The 23,582-nt window shown below is 47.1% G+C and overlaps 1 protein-coding gene across 1 annotated transcript in view; it reads left to right on the forward strand.

Annotated features, from left to right (window-relative positions):
• Positions 1-22,398, forward strand: part of TMC2 (transmembrane channel like 2) — a 60,943-nt gene extending 38,545 nt beyond the window's left edge. Inside the window, exons 13-20 of the mRNA XM_032419959.1 lie at positions 1,550-1,699; positions 3,742-3,870; positions 6,239-6,306; positions 7,129-7,368; positions 14,719-14,844; positions 17,515-17,593; positions 18,422-18,536; positions 21,872-22,398. Coding sequence (XP_032275850.1) covers positions 1,550-1,699; positions 3,742-3,870; positions 6,239-6,306; positions 7,129-7,368; positions 14,719-14,844; positions 17,515-17,593; positions 18,422-18,536; positions 21,872-22,089 — 1,125 coding nt within the window. The 3' untranslated portion in view covers positions 22,090-22,398. The remainder of the gene's footprint in view (positions 1-1,549; positions 1,700-3,741; positions 3,871-6,238; positions 6,307-7,128; positions 7,369-14,718; positions 14,845-17,514; positions 17,594-18,421; positions 18,537-21,871) is intronic.
• Positions 22,399-23,582: the final 1,184 nt, after the last annotated feature.

Genomic DNA, 23,582 nt, shown 5'->3' on the forward strand with positions numbered 1-23,582 from the left:
AATCCTATGAGCCAAAGACAACCACTGTTAATATTTTGCTACAGGTCTTTACTGTCTTTTTTCTTAGGTAATCTTTTTTACATCATATACATGTCATTTGGTATCCTTAATATTTTATCTGCAGCCTTTCCTATATTGCATCATAGCTGCCATAAATGTTTACCAGCCAAGTAAGTGTCCATTGACATGATATGTCATGGTTGACCCAACCTTCCATCACCGGTCACTAGATGGTTATGGAGCACCCACTATGTCAGGCCCTGAGGGTACAGCAGACAGCAAGACACAGTCCTGTTCCAAGGGTATTCACATCTAGGCTGGGAGACAGACTCATTCAATACAGCATGCTGTGGCATGTGCTTCAGTGGGGGCAAGCTAGGGGAGCATGGCAGTCCACAGAGGGACTCCAGATTTCCCCCGCCCAACCTGGGGAGTCTTACCAGACATTGGAAAAAGCAGAGGGAACAGCTGGTGCAAACAAGGAACTGCAGGATGCCAAAGATTGGAGTGGAGGGAAAAAGGGGGAAATGAACCTAAGGGAAGGGTCAGATGATGATGGTCCTCTTCCCCACCCCTTCCTCCTCATTATTTAGCTGTATGAACTTTTACCTGAGTTTAACAGAAAACTATTGGAAGATTCTAAGTATGGAAGTCACTCGCCTACCCCTCCACCTTCATCTCTGGTTTTCCTCCTACCCCAGTGAGCTGTTCCCTCCTGAGCCTCACATTTCCTCCACGGGACAGAATTTTCTCTTGCCTGTCTCTCCACGCTTCTCCCCATGTCTGTCTCATTGACTAACCCTCCCTGAGGTTTTGTCTCAGATGTCATTGCCTCCAGGAAGTTCTCTGTGGCCCCATGGTCTGGTGTGGATTTCCTTGGTCCCCAGAGAGTATTTCCCATAGCTCTTATCACTCTATTTTATAATTGTTCATCTTTGTCACCTCCTAGACTGTGAACTTTCTGAGGGAGGCCTGTCTCTCTTTTTCACTCTTGTGTCACCACTACCTTACCTGCCCAGAATAGACCCTGAAAAATATTACTCTCAAAAGAAGAATGAGGGGCGCCTGGGTGGCTCAGTCGGTTGAGCGTCTTCCTTCCGTTCGGGTCATGATCCCGGGGTCCTGGGATTGAGCCCTGCATCGGGGGGTCCCTGCTCAGCAGGGAGCCTGCTTCTCCCTCTCCCTCTACCTGCCACTCTGCCTACTTGTGCTCTCTCTCTGTCAAATAAATAAATAAAATCTTAAAAAAGAAGAAGAAGAATGAATGAATGACTGGAAGATGGTTGGATGGATAGATGGATGGATGGATGGACAGATAGTAACTTAGAAAAGAACTTCATGGAAAACACCCAAGGACATCAGCCAAATGCCTCCCTCTCCTGTATAGACTGAAAGGCTGGGGAGGGCATTTCTGTAGAGACTGCTGAGGGGTAGGGCAGAAGCTATGTGGTAGAATGGTGGCATGTTCTGACTTTAATTGTTGTTCCCGTGGAAACAGTTGAACCATCCCTGGCTCCTTCCAACCCCACATCTCCATCTTCCATTCTAGCTTTCTAATGAAGAGACTATAAAGAACATCACTCACTGGACACTGTTTAACTATTACAACTCCTCAGGTTGGAACGAGAGTGTCCCCCGGCCACCCCTGCACCCTGCAGATGTGCCCCGGGGTTCTTGCTGGGAGACAGCCGTGGGCATTGTGAGTAGTTATGCTCTCCTGCAAAAGTGATCTCTGTTCTCAGTTCTTTGTTATTTCTTTCGTGATGTTTCTATTTTTAAGCCACCAAAATGTCAAGCCAGTATTTCTTAGGAAACGTCTACCTTTTCTCTTTCTCATTTTTTTTCAGCATCCCACATATTTTTCCACATGCTCCATTCATCAGCCTAATACCACTTGGATTCATTTAGAGTCTTACTGCAAATTTCACTGAAAGCCTGAGTTTCTCCACCTCGAAATAAGGAATAAATACTCCTAAAAATTGGATGCAGGATTTGTGTATATATGCATCTGTGCATCTTTGTAAAGAGAATTAATGGTTTTCATTAGTCTCAAAAATTAACAACTACCATTTCTCCTTATGCACTGTCACCATTATTCCTGTAGCTTGCACAGTATGGACTTCAAAGGCTAATGTTCTTTGCCTTCCTAGGCAGAAACTTGAAGAATTCACAGGTAACACGGGGATCAGCTGCCTTCTCTTCCTCAACTCCATCTCCTGCACAGGGTTTTCTTTCATATGCCACCACACTGAGATGCAGAGTTTATTACTTCTTCATGAGTTCCCTGAAGAACCCAATCACATAGAGCACTAGAAAGCAGTGTTTTTAACTGAGGATGGTGAAGTACAATGAAGGAAGAGATTACATCACACAGTCCATCAAACCCTGCCTATAAATCCACCAGCAGATATTTTCCTGTAGCAGAGTGTCCTTCTCCCGGGCCCCTGGGGGCCTTTTCTCCCCAGTTCCTCCATGGAGGGCTCAGACTCACCATTTCTGGTCTCCTCCAGTCCACATTCCCCCATACTCTTGAAATCCTCCTCTTCATTAATGTACAAAGCAAACCGGCTTCCCTAACTCCTGCATTTCTAAAGCCATCACAGGGTATAACAGAGAGAGAGTCTTCAAGTCAATAAAACCCACCCTCCTTAGAAGGCAAAAGAGAGTTCATTACCTACGTGGTTCCTTCGGAATATTCCGCAATAGGATTTCTCATTTCCTATCTCACGCCCTTGAAAGGCATCTCTCTTGCCCTCCTCCCTGAATGCCCATCACTGTTCCCAACACTGATTAAAGCTTGTCTCTTTCTAACTTGTCAGTAATGATGGGTTTGAGCTGTTACATCCTGCTCACCTGTATCCTCCACCACCTCCACCCCAGGTCCCAAAGCATAACCTTACACAGAAGTAGAGGCCTGATACATGTTGACTTGTCTGTTACTTAGGAGCATTAACTTGAATTCTTATTGAAGGATAATCCTGAAAACTCAACAGCCGTTCATCCAGCAAATATTCATTAATCATCCTGAAGGATACAAAAATGAATAAAGCAGACCCTGGGCCCTCTAGGCACTCCAAGGCTATTTGATAGATGTCTTAAAGGTTGTGATGATCCCTGGTAGATCTTTTCCATTTTTTTTCATTAATAAATTATATACACTCTATAAAGCAGAGAAAAACTTTGCTTTTGGCTCTTCTACTATGTGGCTCATGAAAAAACCTGCACTATTATCTCTGTATAACAAGCCAAAAATCCAATTAGCAGGAGATGAAGAATGCTGGCTCTTGTCCACAGGGACGATGGTTAGATTCAGTCTTAGCTAGGGGCAGCTACATTTCAGAGGAGGTGGAGGAAGCAAGGAGGGAGCCTTCAGATACCCTCTCTGTGCAATAGTGCTGATAACTACCCTACGTTGGGCACTGCCAATGTGCCAGGCAATTTGCATGCATAATCACTAAGCTTCCCAATAACCCTGCAAGGTTGATATCATTATCAGCTTTGAGAGGCTCAGAGACTATTCCAAAAGCAATATGATTTGTAACTTGTAAGGCTGGGACCTAAAAATAAGCATTTTCCAAAGCCTGGGGTCCTTTTTCTGCACCACCTCTCTGCCACCAAGAACCAGCAGGTCACAGAGAAGATTCGGGTGGGTGGGGAAGACTTTGCATGGCTGCAGTCAACTGGGAAAAGTGGACAAGGTTTGACCCTGACCATGACCTTTTCCTGTGCTCCCCCTTACAGGAATTCATGAGGCTGACGGTGTCTGACATGCTGGTAACGTACATCACCATCCTGCTGGGGGACTTCCTGCGGGCTTGTTTTGTCCGGTTCATGAACTACTGCTGGTGCTGGGACCTGGAGGCTGGATTTGTAGGTCACGGTTTCATGAACATCCCGCAGAGGGGCGTCGCAACCATCCTATCTGATATAGTCAGATGCATTCCTGGGCATTCGTTTGGATAATTGATGTCACTCTCTGCTCTGCAAAGTAGTGAAGCATTTCCTCTGTATTTCCTTTCAGTGTCCTATTTGCCTTCCTAGAAGAAAACTCCACTTTTTCCCCATGTAATTAACAATGTGACCTTCCTCTCTGGGAAATGGAGGTATTTGGCCTTGAGAAAGGTAGTTCACATGCTTCGGTGCTAAGCAGACGGTAGTAGAGAAATGCCAAAGTGGCATCAACTTTCATTAGGGAAGGCAAAGAGCACCATCCTTTGGAGTCCACACTGAGCAAATGATAGGAAAGGTAACCAAAGTAGATAAGGCAAAATGGTAGTTCTTTTTTTTTTTTTAAGATTTTATTTATTTATTTGAGAGAGAGAGACCGCGAGAGCGAGCACAAATGGTGGGGGCAGGGAGCCTGACTTGTGGCTCAATCCCAGGACCCTGAGATCATGACCTGAGCCGAAGACAGACGCTTAACCGACTGAGCCACCCAGGTGCCCTGGAAATGGTAGTTCTTAATTTTTGAGATTGTAATGAAATCCTGGGGTGGGAGAGGGCAGATGTGGATGTGAATGTTTCAGAAAGTCTTGGAAGAAACCAAGAATACAGTAACCATTGGTGCTGTCTTCTGGATTATGCTTTGAGAAACCTCTTTGGACTTATTCCCTCCACCTGGGATACTCTTCTCTTCAACCCCCACCCCCGACCTGGGAAACTGCTCATTCTAAATGTGTGTCATTTCCTCTCTGTGGTGGCCTTCTGTGATATGGCAGAATGTCTGGCCTCATCTGTCCTGTGTGTGTCTCTTCCACAACATCTCACTCCCTGACCCTATTAGTCACTGTTGTTTGGGGGGCTGGGGGACACTTCCCCTTAACTGAGCTCCATATCTTGTTTACCTGTGTCATCTTCATCGTGGCCTGCAGTAGGGTAGCTGACCTAGGTAAGGGCTCCAGTTCAGGTTTCTGTCATATTTTTTTTCCTCTTAGTCACCAGCCACAATTTTACACGAGCCTACTCACCTCCTCCTCACAGTGAGGAAAACTTCACAATCTCATCTGAGAACAAGAGTGAATGAACCTCATGCTCAAAGAGGATGCCATCTTTTTTTTTTTTTTTTAAAGATTTTATTTATTTATTTGAGAGAGAGAATGAGACAGAGAGAGAGCACATGAGAGGGGGGAGGATCAGAGGGAGAAGCAGACTCCCTGCTGAGCAGGGAGTCCGATGCAGGACTCGATCCCGAGACTCCAGGATCATGACCTGAGCCGAAGGCAGTCGCTCAACCAACTGAGCCACCCAGGCGCCCGAGGATGCCATCTTTAATAGGACAACAGGAAACTGCTAAGATGTCATTGCCCTCAAATTAATTTATAAGTTCAACAAGATCCCCAAATAATACGAAAGTTCATTCTAAAAATAAACATGTGGAAATAGCCAGGAAAAATTGTAAGACAGCAAAATGAAAGGGACTAGACCTACTGTTATATTAAAATATATTATGAAGCTATAATAATCAAAACCGGTACTAGGGAATAGCCAAAGTTATCAATGGAACAGAATAGAAAATCCAGAAATACGATCTATATGAAATAATCTATGTGGAAATTTAGTTTAAGATAAAGGCAGTCTTTCAACCCAGTGGGAAAGGAAGGATTATATAACAAAGGGAGGAGACAACTGGTTGACCACTGGGGGAGGGACTATATCTCTCACCCATTTCACCTAAATACACAAATTGTAGATAAATCAAAGTTTTCATCACCGAAAAATGAATCAAAAAATGAAATCATAAATTTCTAAAAGAAAGCATATATAAAGTTACAATCTTGGGGTAAGGACAATTTTTCTAACCAGGACACAAAACCCAGCAGATGAGACGTTTTAAAAAATATTTTTAAATGTTAAATTTTAAATGCCCAAGACTTGGGGCACCTGAGTGGCTCACTGGTTGGGCGTCTGCCTTTGGCTCAGGTCATGGTCCCGGGGTCCTGGGATCGAGCCCCACATTGAGCCCCGCATCGGGCTCCCTGCTCGGCAGGGAGCTTGCTTCTCCCTCTCTCACTCCCCCTGCTTGTGTTCCCTCTCTCGCTGTGTCTCTCTCTGTCAAATAAACAAATAAAATCTTAAAAAAATAAATAAATAAGAAACAGAACCCTGAAGCCAAGGTTTCTCTCAGGTCACTAGTGTAGGCTCTTTGGGCTAGAGTGGCCCTGGCTTAGCCAGTTGACTGGGAATGGGGCCTGGCCAATGCCTAACAACTTCCTTTCTCTTTGTCTGCCTCCCCCTGCAGCCCTCATACGCTGAGTTTGATATTAGTGGAAATGTACTCGGTTTGATCTTCAACCAAGGAATGATCTGGTGAGCTATGCATTTTGTCTGGGGACCACCTCTTTGGGGGAGTCAGAAAACTGGAATCCCAGGCTTGGCCTCCCAACTAGCTGGGGGAAGTGGCTGGACAAATCCTCAGGCCCCTCCGCACTGCCTCCTTTCAGATGACAAATAGAAGGCAGGACGAGATGAGAACCAGGACCATATCCGGCCCACCCATGTGCTACCGTGGACAGAGAGGAAAGGAGAGGGACAGAGGAAGATAGAAGGGGAATGAGAAGGAGGAAGGAAAAAAGGAAGAAGTAGAGAGGGGAGGAAGGAGGAGGAAAAAGGGAGAGAGGGAGGAGAAGCAGAGGAGGAAAGGAAAGAAAGAGGAAGGAGGGAGAAAATAAGAAGGAGAGGAGGAGGAAAGGAGCCAAGGAGCTCCCTCCTCTGAGGCGGGGCTTAGAAGAAAAGGCTGCATAATATCAGCCAAAGACTTTTAAGAGGCTGAGGGCTCACTGCAAGCCAGTGTCCCATTCTCTTCATTTAAGAACTTCAGATACTTTTCTGAGCAGCACTACTATTTTAGGGGGACCACGGAGAAAGAGACAGGAGGCCAAATAATTTGCCAAGTGCCTCGTGGTCAGAACCCAAGCTAGTGGTGCTTGGAGGTCTCCCTCTCCTGAGGAATGGGTGGCTATGGCTTGGTGATAAATGTCCTGATTAAATGGGAGACCCCTGCCCTCGGGACCTGCAGGGAAAGCATCGAGGCCTCATGCTCCTAACCCATCGATCCCATTTCCTCCTGTCATCCTTCCCTGGCCTCTCTTGCTGTGGGGCCAACCGGGTGTGCGGTTTGTACCCTTCCAGGATGGGCTCCTTCTATGCTCCAGGACTGGTAGGCATCAACGTGCTGCGCCTGCTGACCTCCATGTACTTCCAGTGCTGGGCAGTGATGAGCAGCAACGTCCCCCACGAACGTGTTTTCAAAGCCTCCCGATCCAACAACTTCTACATGGGCCTCCTGTTGCTGGTGCTCTTCCTCAGCCTCCTGCCAGTGGCCTACACCATCATGTCCCTCCCGCCCTCCTTCGACTGCGGGCCATTCAGGTGCACAGTCTTGGTTGCATGGGAGCAGCTCCTCTCCCAGAGCGCTGGCTCAGAAGTCCTCTCCTAGCGTTACACCAGCCTGCAAAAGGCCATGGAGCTCTGGGCAAATCATCAGAGCCGTTCAGTGGCATTTTCTGCAAGGATGGAAATGTTATATCGCTGCGTGATCCAGTATGGTAGCCCCCAGCCATGTGTGGCTCTTGAGCACTTGAAATGAGGACTGAGAAACTGAATTTCTTTATTTCATTATAATTCACTTTAATGTAAATAACCACCCATGGCTGATGGCTACCATATTGGACAGCGCAGCTCTGACCTTTTAACATGTGGTTAATCTATTGCCTTGGGTTTCCTTACCATGGGATGAGTAACGGGGGGGGGGGGGGGGGGGGGGGGGGGGGATACTCTGCAGATGAAATAACCATACATTTATCAGTGCCATTCACATGGGAAGCAGCGACTGAGACTCTTGACTGGGTCCCCATGCTCTGCAGGGCATTTGTCAGCACTGTTGGTTCAGGGTATAAGTCAGACTAGTTTAGGAGACTGGGCATTGTATAAAGAACATATAAATAATGATGTAAGAAGGCATATTGAAAAATAATATGCATCTGCTGCTCTCTTTCCCAGCGTGAGACCCTCTGCAAACAAAGCCATCTCTCTATAAGAAGGAGTTCTGTGGTTCGAGCAGTTTGGAACATGCTGCCCCTTTTATCTGCCACCTTCCCACTTAGAAATGCTCAAGGCACACTCTTTATTAATGGATCGGAAGAATCGTGCAATAAGATAATGTGTGCAAGCCAGCGTTTCCATCCTTCTTGACCACAGACTCTTTCTTCATGTAACATGCGTCCAGGGCCGGGAGTGGGGTGAGGTTGGTGAGGCACCGACTCTGAGCTTGCATGATCCTACGAATGAGTAGCTCCTTCCACGTTGTGCATCCTAGGGCCTCACCCAACTCACTCTAGTCCCGGCTCTGTGCCTACTGTTGTGGATCAACACATGGGGAAATGCTGATCTGGTACTTTCCTGTTTAGAAGGGACTTACCTAGATAAAGCCCTGTGGTGGGTGCCCCCCAGCAAGTGCCGTGGTGCTTGGAGACATTAGTGGAGTGCTCGTAGCAGAGTGAGATCTGGCTGCACAGGGGTTCAGATGGAAGGAACAGGGCGGTGGGGGGGGGGGGGGGGGGTCTGTGGGGAGAAAAGGGGCGTGGGGACGGAGGGGGGGGGGGAGCGGGGGGGGCGGGGGGGTGGAGGGGGGGGGGGGGGGGGGGGGGGGGGGGGGGCTAGATCTAGAGGAGAAAAATGTGCTGAGCTGTAGAAGGTGTGGGATGCCCGGCTGAAGGGAGAGCCACATGATAGAAATAGTAGAAGCCTCTCTTGACTTCTTCCTAAGCAAGGTTTGGAGGGCTGAGCTCTAGGTGCAAATGCCAGGGCCCCTTTGCTCAGGCTGCCTACCTGCCCCCAGACATGAGTGGGCCTGAGCCATGCCTGGCCCTTGCCATCTGCCCCACCCTTGCTTCATCTGCTACCCCGAGAGGCCCTGACAGCCTACAGCCAGAGAGCAGGGAAAGGAACCTGAAAACAGAACTCAAAAGGAAACATGGCTGCCACCACTTTCCTATCACCCTTCTGATCAAAACTCACCAGCAGCTGTTCTCTCTCTTACTTGCTTCAGGTGTTTTCTCAAAGGTCACCTTCTCAATGAGACCTTCCCCAGAGAACCTAACTAAAATGTCACACACACACACACACACACACACACACACACACACTTCTTATCATTGTTTCTGCTTATTGCATCTCCATATCAACGTCTAGAATGCCAGGTCTTTTGCTTATTTATCGTGTTTGTTGTCTGTCTCCTTCACCAGGACATAAGGTCCATGAGGGTGTGATTTTTGCTTCCTTTCTCACTGCTTTATACCCAGTGTCTAGAAGAGACCACTTGGTTTATGGTCAGTGCTCAAACTAGACCCTTCACATCACAAAAATTCACTTTTACAGGGAGGGACTTAGGGTTTCAACCAGATCCAGACAGACATCAATGAATGAGATGGGCAACATTGCGTAACATAGAGTTTTCGTAATTAAAGTTTCACTGAGGCACAGCCACACCCATTTGCTTACATATAATCTGTGGTTGCTTTCTCACTACAACAGCACAATGGAGTCGTTCCAACAGAGACCATCTGGTTCCCAAAGCCCAAAATCTTTATTATTAGCTCTTTCCAGAAAAAAATTCTCAACCCCCTGACTCAGAGCATAGACTCTAGAGTCTTCTATCTCAGTCCTTTGCCAGCTGGGTCATCTCGAGAAGTTACTTAACTCCCTACACAAGTTAATTGCCTATAACATGGAAATAATTGTAGTGCCTCTGTCATAGTGTTGTTATGAGGATTTAGTGTATTAGTTGCAAAGTACTTAAAGGAGAGTGCTAATTTCCATGGTAAGGCATATATACGAGTTTGTGAAGCCTGAGCCCTGCCCAAGCTGGGGGTAGCTGGTACTCATAACAAGGCTATGAGGTGGGAAGCATTATCTACATCAGGGCTCAGCTACCTTTTTCTGGCAAGAGCCCGATGGTAAATATTTTTGGCTTTGGGAATCAGGAGAAAAAAGTCAAGAATATTATGTAAATACTTATATAATTAGAGAAACAAATGGCCACAAAGTTTTTATTATTTTTTTAAAGATTTTATTTATTTATTTATTTATTTGACAGAGAGAGAGTGAGAGAGGCAACACAAGCAGGGGGAGTGGGAGAGGGAGAAGCAGGCTTCCCACTGAGCAGGGAGCCCTACGTGGGGCTCGATCCCAGGACTCCGGGATCATGACCTGAGCCGAAGGCAGACGCTTAACGACTGAGCCACCCAGGCGCCCCCAAAGTTTTTATTATTGACAAAATTCAAGATACGATAATAATAGAGTATAATTTTTTGTAATATAGGTCTACCAATGAAAAGAATTCTTGGGGGAAAGGCGGTGATAATATCTCACGTAACAGGGGCTCAAAATTACTGTTTTCTGTCATCAAACATCAGTTTTACTGCTCAGAATGCCACCTTTGCTGCCTGGGTCCATCATTGTACCAGACATGACAACACATCTCCTACCCTAGAAGAAAAATTCCCATGAAACTTTACTACTGCTAAGTCATTGAACTGCTGTGCAGTAGAGCAAGTCAGAATCCTCAGCTTCCATTTCTGACAAAATGTACAGATCGGAAAATGATTAACTTATGAGAGCTAATGAAATTCACCATTGACACTATTGACTGCAATTTCACGTGATAGATTCAAATTTTTTCCGCAAATTACCCACTGATGAATAAGATAGTGAATTACCATCGTCTGTCCACACCTAAAATTTCACAAGCTTTGTAAATTTGTCGAGCTAAGCCTTCTTCTGCCCTCTGTACATTTTGACCATTGTCAACTGTAGCACATCATAGCAGAGCCACTTCACTTCAGTTGTACCAAATTCCATTCCATTCAGTTGTACTGAATTAATGTATTCTCAACTTCTTTGAGAAAATTTCACCCCTATTTGTTCCACATAGTATATTCATAGTAATCAGTTCTTCAGTCACTTCAAACTTGGCATTAACTCCCCAAATAAACAACTGAGCAGCATCAGTAACATCTACTGACTCATCAAGAGCCAAGGAAAACCACTTGACATCATTTGCCTCCCTTTGAATACAGCGTTGTTCTCAATGTCCACAACTCTTCAAGCAGCTACTTTTGCTGGAAATTCTCCAAGTCTTAAGCAAGTTTATTTTCTCTGGATACATTTCTTCGGCTCCTGCAATCAAACACAATTTAATTACTTCACCACTGGTCAGTGAGGAACATCATTTTGGAAAGTGGAGGAAAGGGGAGTCCTTGCTATATAGAGAACAGAAAGCTTAGCTGAATGATGTCCTACAGGCGTATGGAAATCTGAATCTGTAAATAATGAACTTGGATGTTTGGCTAAGGAGATTTCTAAGCAAAGTATTGAAGGTGCGGGCGCCTGGGTGGCTCAGTTGGTTAAGCGACTGCCTTCGGCTCAGGTCATGATCCTGGAGTCCCGGGATCGAGTCCCGCATCGGGCTTCCTGCTCAGCAGGGAGTCTGCTTCTCCCTCTCACCCTCCTCTCTCTCATATGCTCTCTCTCTCTCTCATTCTCGCTCTCTCAAATAAATAAATAAAATCTTTAAAAAAAAAAAAAAAAAGTATTGAAGGTGCAACCTGGTTTCCTCCTGCTGCTTATACTAAAATGTTAGAGGAAAGAGACAAATTGAGAAAAGAACTGATAAGCTAAAAGGGACTAGATCTTGATGATTTGGGAAATTCTCAGCCTGTCCAGGTTGCAAAAGACACTCAAAACAGATTCACTGTCAGGAAAGCATGTTCTAAAGAAAAAACCAAGGGGCAGGCTGGGCAACTTTTTGCTAGTGCCTCTGAAGGATCAAAAAAACCTGCATATTCACTCACACAGACGATTTTCTTAAGCTTGTGACTGTGATCTTCTCAACCATCTCAGCAGAAGGCAAACATAGAGATAGAATTCTCCAGCAAAGATCTGCGAGGGACCCTCTTGTCTAATGGACTGAATTCCCATGACATACATGGAAGACCCACCAGGTATTTAAGAATGTCATATGGGCAGTAACACTGCCAACTTTTACTGTAATGGCTGACCCACCATTGTATTTTGGGAGTAAATAACTTGTTTTCTAGTCTCATGAGTCCACAGAGAGAGAAGAATTTTGCCCCAAGATGGATCATACCCAGAGTCTCATCTATACGTGATTTAGATAGTGAAATTTGGGACTTTTGTGCTGATGATATTTAGATGCGATTTTGGACTGTGGGTTGATGCTCTAATGGGTTGCAACTTTGGGGGATGTAGGGATGGCGGTGAATGTATTTTGCAGGTGGGATGAATGTGAATCTTCAAGGACCAGAGAGCATGTGGTGATGGGCTGAATAATGGCTCTTGAAGATATTTGCATCCTAATCCCTGGAACCTGTGGATGTTATTTTATACAGCAAAAGGGCCTTTGCCAATGTGATTAAGTTAAGGATCTTGAGATGGAGAGATTATCCTCGATTATCCAGGTGAGCCCTAAATCACAAGTGTCCTTATAAGAGGAAGGCACAGGGAGATTTGACTGCAGGAAAACAGAAAGTGATGTGACCATGGAAGGAGAGAGAGATTTGAAGATTCTAGCTACCAGCTTTGAAGATGGAGGAAGGGGCCATGAGCCAAGGAATGCCAGGAATAAATCGCTAGATGCTGAAAAAAAGGAAGGAAACAGATTCTCCCCTAGAACCTCCCTCTGAAGGGAGTGCAGCCCTACCAACACCTTGGTGTCAGCCCAGTAAAACACGTCAGACTATAAGAGAACAAATTTGTGTTGTTTGAACTCACCTGTGTGGCAATTTGTTATAACACCCACTGGAAACTAATACGTCATCTAATACATCATGATTCAAGGACAAAATAACCCACACTTAACTGTGACTTAAAAGCATGACATGCGAAATTCACTTTTCTTGTTTTTACATGACAAGTTGGCACTGATAAGAATAAAAAAGGAATTAATGGAATGTCATAATATGGTGATAAGCGTGGCACTTAAAAGCGCTAAGCACTGAGATGGCCACTGAGATGGTCTCTGGCACAATTATTTCTTGTTAACCCCTAGAGCACAAAAGCAACCACAGACCATATATAAATAAATAGGCATTGCTGTGTTCCAACAATATTTTACTTAGCGACACTAAAGTTTGAATTTCCTACTTCAATTTTTTTTTTTAAGATTTTATTTATTTATTTGACAGAGAGAGACACAGCGAGAGAGGGAACACAAGCAGGGGGAGTGGGAGAGGGAGAAGCAGGCTTCCCGTGGAGTAGGGAGCCCGATGCGAGGCTCGATCCCAGGACCCTGGGATCATGACCTGAGCCAAGGCAGACGCTTAACAACTGAGCCACCCAGGTGCCCCTCCTACTTCAATTTTTATATATCTCAAAATATTCTTCTTCTTTTCCCCCAACCATTGAAATACATAAAAACCATTCTTCATTTTCAGGCCATAGGAAAACAAGTCTCAAGCCAAATCTGGCCCATGAGCCATTATTTGCCAATCCTTGATCAATACTTTACAGAAGAGAAAAATGAAGCTTCTGGCTGCCACATTTTGGAGGGCACTTATCATTTGATGGCCCCATACACAATGTTTTATATAAATTTGTATCTCCGCCCTCTAAACAATCCTCTGAGGCAAATACAATTATTATCCTTATAATACCATATTATACTATATAATTATTATACTATATTATACAGATGAGGAAACTGGGACAGAGAAATTTTCAGTATCTTGGCCAAAGATATCAAACCTCTGCAACACTGTCCAATAGAATTTTCTCTGTGATGAAAAAAAATTCCGTATCTACTCTTCGAAAATAGTAGCTACTAGTCCCATGACTATTGAGCTCTTGAAATGTGAGACTAAAAAAAAAATTGAATTTTTAATTTTACTTAATTTTTTAAATCAATTTTTTAAATTTTTAATAGCTACACTGGACAATACAGCTCTAATGAGGAGAGCGAGGGAACGGATAGAAACAGGCAGAAAGAAAATAAGTAAATTATCCAGGGTGTCCCACAGCTAATAGATGAAGAAGCAAGGATTTGAACCAGGAATTTCAAGCCCTAAAGTCCATTTCTTGGCCCTGAAACCACTAACCAAAGCCTGCAGGGGACCATAGTCTCTGGGCAGGCATTTGTGGAAGTCAGTTTGCATAATGGTTCTTGGGTATTTGAAGAAAATCAAAATTGCCCTTGCGACCTGTCCAGGAGCCTGTCCTAGGTGATCCAATCTCCTGGAACTATCATCTGAAGACGAATTGTAGGTATTTCTGAGTGGCCCCATGAGGTTGTCTCCCACATAAGCCTCTGGAGAACTCTTTCCTTCCCCGGGGGCCCAGAGGGAGCTCCATGTTGATCTTACAACCACCGGGCAGGCAATTTTCTCCCAGAAGAGTAGAGGAGAAAATCCATTTTCATCTTGCTGAGGAAGGTGTCAGACCCAGAAGACCAATGTAGGCTGAGAAGTTCTGAGGTACCAAGGACATAACGCTGGCCAATCCCGGGGGGCTGACTACCTATAAGACAGAGCCAAATGGCAGCCCCATGGGGCATGTTTTACGTGCAGTTCCTTTGGAGCAGAGCTTTGGTTCTTCCAGGAAAGCAGTGGCGAGTGGCAGCTTGGGGCCCACGGGGACATGGGCACAGCTGCTCATGCCACATGAGCTTCGTATTGTGAGCTGTCATGTGTTCTCTCCTCTTCACAGTGGGAAAAACCGAATGTATGACGTCATCCAAGAGACGATTGAAAACGATTTTCCAACCTTCCTGGGCAAGATCTTTGCTTTCCTCGCCAACCCTGGCCTGATCATCCCAGCTATCCTGCTGATGTTGTAAGTTAGCGAGGGCCCGCGGCTCTGCCTCCTGGCAACCTTCCCTTCATTGGGGAAGGAGGGAGGGAAGGGAGATGGGGAAGAGGACAGCAAGGTCATTACCACTGGGATGACTTTAATCCTGCTGGGGAACTCTGGGAAACAGTGGGTCTCAGAGTTATCCTGCTCAAGGGTGAGGAATGGGGTATCTGTAGACCAGCGTCCATCAGTCACTGGTGGGTGGGACTGGGAAACCTAAAAGGGAAGAGGGGTGGGTTAGTTCCCCGGCAATCTGGGTCAGCTGCATTCCTGCAGGGGATGGAAGGGAAGTTCCAGGCACACAGGTGAAGGGAGCACACCGAAAGACAGGGTCCGAGGAATAGGGATGGGCGCTGCCATTATCTGCAGCACTCTCCTAAAGGCTCACTAGAAATATCAAAGACCTGTGCACTCTGGGTCTCTGAGAAAGCAGAGGGGCTGATTCAGCCTGTCCCTGGGTGCGTTGGAGCATTTGGTTCTTTCCCCACTCTCCCTCTCACCAAAGACCGAGAAACCCCTAAGGATGGTGGGTGGGTTGGATGATCTCTGTGTCCCCAATACCAGCCCAGGCCTAGGGCAGAGGAGGCAAATAACACACGTTCAAGGAAGGAACAAAGGGAAGAAAGAAAAGAAAAAGGTGGGAAGTGAGACTCCTGAATTTGAATTACCGTCATCGAAAATGTACTATTGAAAATATTAGGGGTTTTTTTCTTTATAAAAACCTGTTTTGGCATGCTTTTTTTAAATTGTGAAATATTCCTAACATACAGAAAAGTACAGACAACTGTGAACAGGATCACAAGAGTCAACAGATGTTACTAGTTTGCATTATTTGCTTCAGATCTGTCTCTTTACCAGAAATAAAATGTTACAGATACACTTCAAGCCCGCTCCCAATCCTGCTCTCTTCCTCCCTCTCCAAGTGTTTCCACCCATAGTTGGGTGTTTTCATCACACCCCGGCTATCCTTTTCTGGGCTTTAAATTTTTTCAGGAATGGTTCACTTTCTTCACTCAACATTATGTTTGGGAAATGTATCCATGTGGATACACCAGCGCACACTTTAATGGTTCTACTCTGCAGTGTGATTAAATCACAGTTTCTTGGTCCCTCTGCTGAGAGGTGGTTAGGTTGTTTCCACTTTTTGGCTATTGCAAATGTGGTCCTTGTGCAAATGTGTGAGGACTTCTCTCGGACAGACCTGGGAAGTGGAAGTGCAGGGTCATAGGTATGCGTTTCTCCAATCCTTCTAGAGATTGCTGACTTGCTCCCCCAAACAGGTGTATCTCCTTACACCCTTGACTGGAACATCTTCTGCTCCTAGTCCTGGCCTGAGAAAGGACTGGCATGATAGTGACAAACCTGGACTACCCCTTGACTGTCTGAGGAAATTCTGGAACCCAGACCTGACCCTTGCAGGTGGCAAAGGGAAATGCTAAATTTGGGAACGGAGGGACAAAGCCACCCATGAGCATTTCCTCCTCTCTGACTTCCAAGTCCTCCCTGATAAATGGGTGGTTAATTAGGAGAGAAGGTAAGGCCTGGCCTTCGGAGTAGGAGCCTTGCAAAACAGATCCTGCTGCCTCCACCCATCCTCCCTGACTCCACCTGAGTCTCTGTTGCTGGGGGCTCACATGACAGCCTCTGACCCACACTCTGCCCCAAAGACAATGGGATTCCTCCTCTCTGGCTGGAGAAAGCTCGTGGACTCATTGAAGTGGCTCTGGGGGGCCCCGCCTTGAAAGGAAGGCTTAGAAGACCCAAGCTGGAGCAGCTAAGACTTGAAATCCAGGGAGAAAAGTGACAAAGAAGGATGAACCTCAAAAGCTCCCAAGTAATAGGTCAGCGAAGCACCCAATCCAGGTGGCACCTTGGCTTTCATGGCCCCTCCCCTCTCAGGAGGTGCACCCTGGTCATAGCCCCCGACCTTAGTTCCTGTGAAAGGGAAGCCTCCAAGGACACCCAGTGGGAGCTGGACTCTGAAAACCAGCCCAGGGCCAGACATCCCCATCAATGCTCCCTAAGCAGGGACCTCTGGGCCTTCTGCACTTGTGCTTCTAGGCAAACTTGGGGCAGGCACCTAGCACCCAGACCCTCCTCTCTTAGCCCTTGATGACTGGGGAAGGAGCTTCGGCTTTAAATGTGGACTCCAACAAGTACTGATAGATGGGGTGACCTTGGACAAAGTACTTACCCTCTCTGAGTTCTAGGATACTGATTTGGAAAGATGGGAGACATCCTTTCTACTTCACGGGGTGAAAACCACTGAGATATGGAGTGGGATGCACACGACACAGAGCCTGACCCAGGGCAGCTCCCCAGGAAGCATAAGCAGCTTCTTCTGCTTTCAAGAACCCCTGCCACTCCCCCACCTCTTCAGACTTCCAAGAAGGATGATTCCTTTAGCCAACCTTTACTGAGCACTCCGAGAGCTAAAAAGGTGTATGTCATTTCCACATTTAATAAAATAGAAAGCAGGGTGTCCAGAACCTTCTCTACATTAAGTGGGGAACTTAGAATCGTAGGATATCTCTCCACCCTGCCCAGAGGCAACCTACTCCAGGAAGCCTGCCTTGATTCCTCCAGAAGGGGTCCAGCTCTTGTCATTTTCCAAGACTGCAGTATCACAGGAGGGTCACTTTTCTCTTGCAGCCTGGCCATCTACTACCTGAACTCAGTTTCCAAAAGCCTTTCCCGAGCTAATGCCCAGCTGAGAAAGAAAATCCAGGTGGTGAGTCTGTCGGGAGTTTTCATTCGAAAAGATGTCATGGTTTTGGTTTTTGCTAATTTGCCCTGTGAGCCCAGTTGTATCATCTAAATGGCTTCCTTCTAAACCAGATCCAAAACTATCTGTATCTGTAGGAAGCCTTGTAAGATTGAACAACATGCATTTATATTTTGAGGATATTCGGGGGGCACAATAATGATGGCTTAAATTTGGAGAGGTTGCTAAAGAACAGGAGAAATTCAAAGGACTCAAGCAATGTTCATACATAGTAAAACCAGTACCCCCAATAATACCTACAGATTAAAACTAATACTATAAATACTAGAGAAAATATTGTCAGAATGACATAGTGCTCGTCCCCACAGCCTAACGGGTCTCTTAAGCCCCCGGCCACACACAGGCAGCTTCTCTCCACACCAGCTGAGTTCTGACTGCTCTCTTCCGCTCTCCCAGCGTCCACCCCCCTCCTACAAGCGGTGAAGGGCAGACCCCACCCCACTCTAAGCCCTGTCCTCCTTGCTCCTCACTCCCTCTTCTGGAACTAATCCATCTGCCTCGAAGCCAGCTCCCCCTCGGCACCTCCCTCTGTTAATCTCACCGTCCTCCTGCCCATATACAGAGAACCTTGAAATGCAGGATTGGCAGGGTTTCTGTGCTCCCCTGGCCAGATGTTCCTTCAAATGCTGTGCAAAGCTGAGTCTTGGGATGCCCTCTCCAGGGAATGGTAGTTACCAAGAACCGAAGAGAGTCCTTGTTCCCTAGATCTCACCATCCTGGGCTCTGAGCCTCAACCACCCATTTCCCTGAGAAGGGTTCATTCTTTTTCTGCAGCTCCGCGAAGTTGAGAAGAGCCACAAATCTGTCAAAGGCAGAAGCACAGCACAGTCAGAGGACACAGCTAAAGACGCTTCCCAAAATGCCACCCAGCTCCAACTCATCGAAGAAGGTAAATTCTATTGCATGACGATTCCTTTTTTTTTTAAGATTTTATTTATTTATTTGAGAGAGAGAGACACAGCGAGAGAGAGAGCACAAGCAGGGGGAGTGGGAGAGGGAGAAGCAGGCTTCCCGTGGAGCAGGGAGCCCGATGCGGTGCTTGATGCGGGGCTCGATCCCAGGACCCCGGGATCATGACCTGAGCCAAAGGCAGACGCTTAACTACTGAGCCACCCAGGCTCCCCTCATGACGATTCCTTCTTTACAGGGCCACATGGAAGGGTGTAAAGAGCATCTGCTGAGGAATCAGATGGAGCTGGGATGAAGTCAGAATTCTGACGATTAGCTGTGCGAAGTCGGGCACGTTAAGCCAAGACTCGATCATAGATCCTACCTCATGGGGTGGGGAGAATGAGATAGGATTCAGCAAGAGGCGAGCTTCACAGAGTCCTGGCACACAGAGAGAGAACCTGTGACTACGAACTGGGGCGTCTGTGACATGCAGAAGCATCTCCACTTCTGCGGGGCTGTCTCCCTCACCTCTACCCACCAAGTCTCTCACTGCGTTTTCTAATGTGACTCTTGACATTCGCCACAAGTGAGCCTTCTTTTCTGAAGTGATTTCATCTTCTTCACTTTCTCTCCTGAGTCTGACAGTCCCCCTCTGATATCCTCTTTCCATCTGGCTATTTTACCCAATGGAGGAGCACTGCTGGTGTCCCACCCAGATGCCTCTAAGATGCTCTGAGGGTTGGCTGACGGGGGTCACAGCCACCTGGGGATGGAGGAGGTATTTGCTCTCTGTGTTGTTTTGAATGTTTTCTTTAGGAGGAGAAACAGATTTGAATCCGGCAGCCACTGCTCCTACTGGAACCAGTTTGCATTCTCTTAAAAAAGAGAAACACTGGGGGCGCCTGGGTGGCTCAGTCGTTAAGCATCTGCCTTCAGCTCAAGTCATGGTCCCAGGGTCCTGGGATCAAGCCCCGCATCGGGCTCCCTGCTCAGTGGGAAGCCTGCTTCTCCCTCTCCCACTCCCCCTGCTTGCGTTCCCTCTCTCCTGTGTCTTTCTCTGTCAAATAAATAATATCTTTAAAAAAGAGAGAGAGAGAGAAACACTGGAATATGTAGAATAAAAGGATGAGAAATGGCCACATGTATTCCAAAGAAAGTGTCACAGGGCTTCAACGGGGCGTGGTCACAGACTATCTCCACCTTGAGAGAGGAAAGTTCAAATCAAAAGAGACCCCATGTCCCAAAGCTTGTTCCTATTGTAAAATTAAACCGAATCAGCATGCTGTGATTTTGGCCTCTGATGCTGGAAGTGAACAAGACGCACAAGACGCACAAGACACGGCTGACTGTTCAGGAGTTAGAATTTTTAGTGCAGAAATTGTATTATTTATTCGATGACTTTATGACATCGAGGCAGGACCACAAAAAACAGAAACAAAGAATTTAAGCTGCAAGATGAACGTCCCCTGTTGGGTTATTTTTCATTCTTGAGGTCCAACAGTGACAGAAGTGCCTATGGAAGCAGGTCAGGAAGAACAAGGGACACCATGTGCATCCCTGGCAAACACTGTGTTGGTATTGGAATACTTGTCAGTATCAGTATGGATATTGGAATAGTAACGAATTACTACTGAATAGTTAGTAGCAAGTAAACAAATGGATGTTGCAGAAAGAGGACAAGAAGGCTGTGTCACAATAGAACCTGTCCCTAGCGAGTCTCCCAAAATATATGGAAGACATTTTGAAGCTATAGACATTCTTACTGGTCAGATCGGCTGGCAGTCCGTTGATGCCCTCCAAGACTGGTGGAGGGCTGAAATGCAGAAGAGTGACTGGCTGGCAGCTTATCGTGACACTGAAGAAAATATTTGAAATCACCTAATTGTCCCACATGGGGCAGGAAATGGAGTACATGCAATGTTATGTTGTAGTATCACCAGCAAAAATGAGAAAATGGAATGGACATATTTGGACACTGGTGGACTTGTGTATGGAAGGAAAACAATAGGTGTACAAGATGTTTTCCATGAGAAACCAAGGAACTTACACTGGTTTGACAGTGGTTGGCTCACGTCCCCACAGTCCCAATGTGCCCGTCCCCCGGATGCACTCCTTCCCTGCCTTGCTCTACTGGGCTGCTACTTTAAAGTTTGCCCTCTCCAAATGTGAGTTTTTAGTACAGATCCAAAGCTCTTTTGATTTTGTGCTGCTTACCTCAGTACTGCAGTGTCTGCTTTTTTAAAATTTCGTGGGATCTGAATACATCAGTGGGAGTAGGCTGTGGGGGAGAGCCTAGGAAGATGGCCGCCGGTGGCCTCCGTGACTGCCCTCACTTAGCTTCTCTTCTCCAAGTAGTCGCTAGAATGATACCAGTTACTGTAACAAACAGGCCCAAACAAATGACTCAAACACAATAAAAGTTTACTTCTCACTCAACGTAAAGTCTAAATTGGGTGTTTCCACTTGACAGCCACTTTCTTCCCAAGTGACGTTGCCGCAAGGACGCTGGCTCCTTCCACCCGGTGACCCCGTCTGCCCCAGACAGGTGCAAGGGGAGGAGCCTAGAGGAAGTGGGGCACGTCAAAGCCCGGACTTCAGTCATAGGCCACATTCACCCACCAGGGAAACCCAGTCCTTTTCTGTGTCCCAGGAACTGGGGTTGGTGAAGAGCAAGCCGTAATCACCCTGAGGTCAGTTAGGGGAAGGGAAGGAGACAAATAAACAAAAGCGCTGGAAGTTGGATATGATTCCATGCAGGTTACACAGCCCCTTCCAGCATCCTATGTGACCCTGGCAGCATCATATGCCACCTGAGAGACTGTTACGGTTGTCCCAGCTTTATACTCCAGAAAACCGAGGCTCAGAGAGTCCAGTTTAAGGCCAGAGTTCAAAACCTAGCTCTCCAGGGCGCCTGGGTGGCTCAGTCGGTTAAGCGGCTGCCTTCAGTTCAGGTCATGATCCCAGGGTCCTGGGATCGAGTCCCACATCGGGCTCCCTGCTCAGCGGGGAGCCTGCTTCTCCCTCTCTCTCTGCCTGCCGCTCTGCCTACTTGTGTTCTCGCTCTCTGTCAAATAAATAAATAAAATCTTAAAAAAAAAAAACAAAAAACCCAGCTCTCCAGCCATCAGACCCTATTCCTCCAGCAGATCTGTTTATGCCAAGGCCAGGCCAATGTGCCCCAAGACACCCGAGCACCGTCTGACCATTCCCACCTCGCCAAATGGGACTGAAATCCACACACAGAGCAGGGCAGCTCCAGAGGCTCCCGTTTGATACCAGGAAACTGAAGCCAATTCCCCCACATCCTCATTCTTGTCTTGGTTCCTTTTCCAGGGACCACGCCTCACCCTGCCAGCCAAAACCAGACCCCAGACAAGAAGGATCAGGATCCTGGGACCTCCACTTCTGCCAGCGGGACCACACTGCCTGCCTCCCGGCACCTCTCTGGAGCTCAGCCTCCTGGTGTCAGACCAGATTCTGGCCCAGCTCGGCCTCAGACTCATCCTTGGAGGTCAGCCTCTGGAAAGAGTGCTCAGAGACCTCCCCAGTGACCCCTGGGACTCACACAAGCACCATCCTGGGGCTGGTCCTTCGGCCCCACCAGCTCACACACCCAAAACGATAATATTCTCTCTTCCTCTCTCTCCTCACACACACGCACGTTCTCTCTCCTCTCATTGAATGTGGGAATTTCGATTACTTAGTCTCAGGCACTTGTTGGCTATCACTAGGGGAGGACAATGGTTTTGTCCATTCTTTAAGGGAGCTGAGTCTCCCCACTCCCCATAAACTGCCCTTTCCAGTATCTTGGTTCAGGCAGCTCTGGACCTTGCACTCGCCGTGGTTCCCTCAGCTCCAGACTTTGGGATGAGGCAGCAGGGCCACGACCACCACCGTAGACTTTTTTCATGGCCCCCATGTTGGGGCACTGGTTTCTGCTAACCTGACTAACTGGGAGGAGGATGCAGAGCGGCCCACATTCCCAACCATCACCTCTACCCAAAGGAGATGAGGTGGTTTAAATAAAAGGTACAAGAAGCCACTGAAAATAAAGGTAGTGAACCAAAGTCCAGCCACGGTGAGTAGGAAGATGATTATCCCCCAGACCCCAGCCTGGGGGGAACTGAGGCCATTAAGCAGCAAAAATGCACTGGAGCCTTCTAGCAGCAAGGCAAGGAGCACGGGTTTCTTCTAATTGAAGACAACTTAGATCGCTCAGGGCAGAAAAATCCTTCGTAAGCACCAAATTTGAAAAAGGAATTTGATAGTCTGCTTATCGTGGAAGGAATGTTGAAGATGGTTTCTCTGAGGAGTTTGGCAAAGGGTGCAACACAGAGCCTTGTCTCTGGTGATTCTACGTTCAACTAGTGTTAGGGTGCGGTTCTGTGCAGAATGTCTCCTGGGGGGCACAAGCCAGAGAGGCCAGACCATTGAGAGGGCCTTGGCAACAAGGACAAAGGCTCAGCAGCATGCAAGTCACAGTCCAAGACTCTGACGCGGCAGGTGTCCTGCAGGTGGTTTCTTCCTCTCCTCTGCCCCATGTTCCCAGACCCCGGGGTGCAATATAGCTTCAAGATCATCTCAGGCCATGCCTCTGAGTGTTCTAAAGAGAGTCCTCTCCCCTGCCCACGGCCCACCCTGGCCCCAGGGGTTTTCAGGAGAATCCCCCACACCCTGGAAGTCAGGCAAAGTCCTGGTGGGGAGATGGAGATTTTATAGAGATTTCATAAACTATAAATTAAAGTAATCCCCAGGTTCCCTCCCAGTTCCTCCCCCTTCCTGACCCAGCACCAGCATTTCACACATGACCCAGAATGGGATGGGAGTGGGGACACGTGACCGGGAGAAACAGATCCGTTCTTTCGCCCCCGTCCATCCCCAGGTGAGGCTAAAGAAGATGTTGCAGGTGCCTCCTGTCTGTGGATCTCAGGTCTAACCCCCAATTCCAAACTCTTGTGTGTCATATGCCTTCTTCTGGGAGGACACACATTGGCCCTGAGCTTACCTGCCGGACACCCTGACACTGGGATCCAGGCAATCTAAC

This window comes from Phoca vitulina, unplaced genomic scaffold, assembly GCF_004348235.1.
Source record: "Phoca vitulina isolate PV1807 unplaced genomic scaffold, GSC_HSeal_1.0 scaffold22, whole genome shotgun sequence".
Lineage (NCBI taxonomy): Eukaryota > Metazoa > Chordata > Mammalia > Carnivora > Phocidae > Phoca > Phoca vitulina.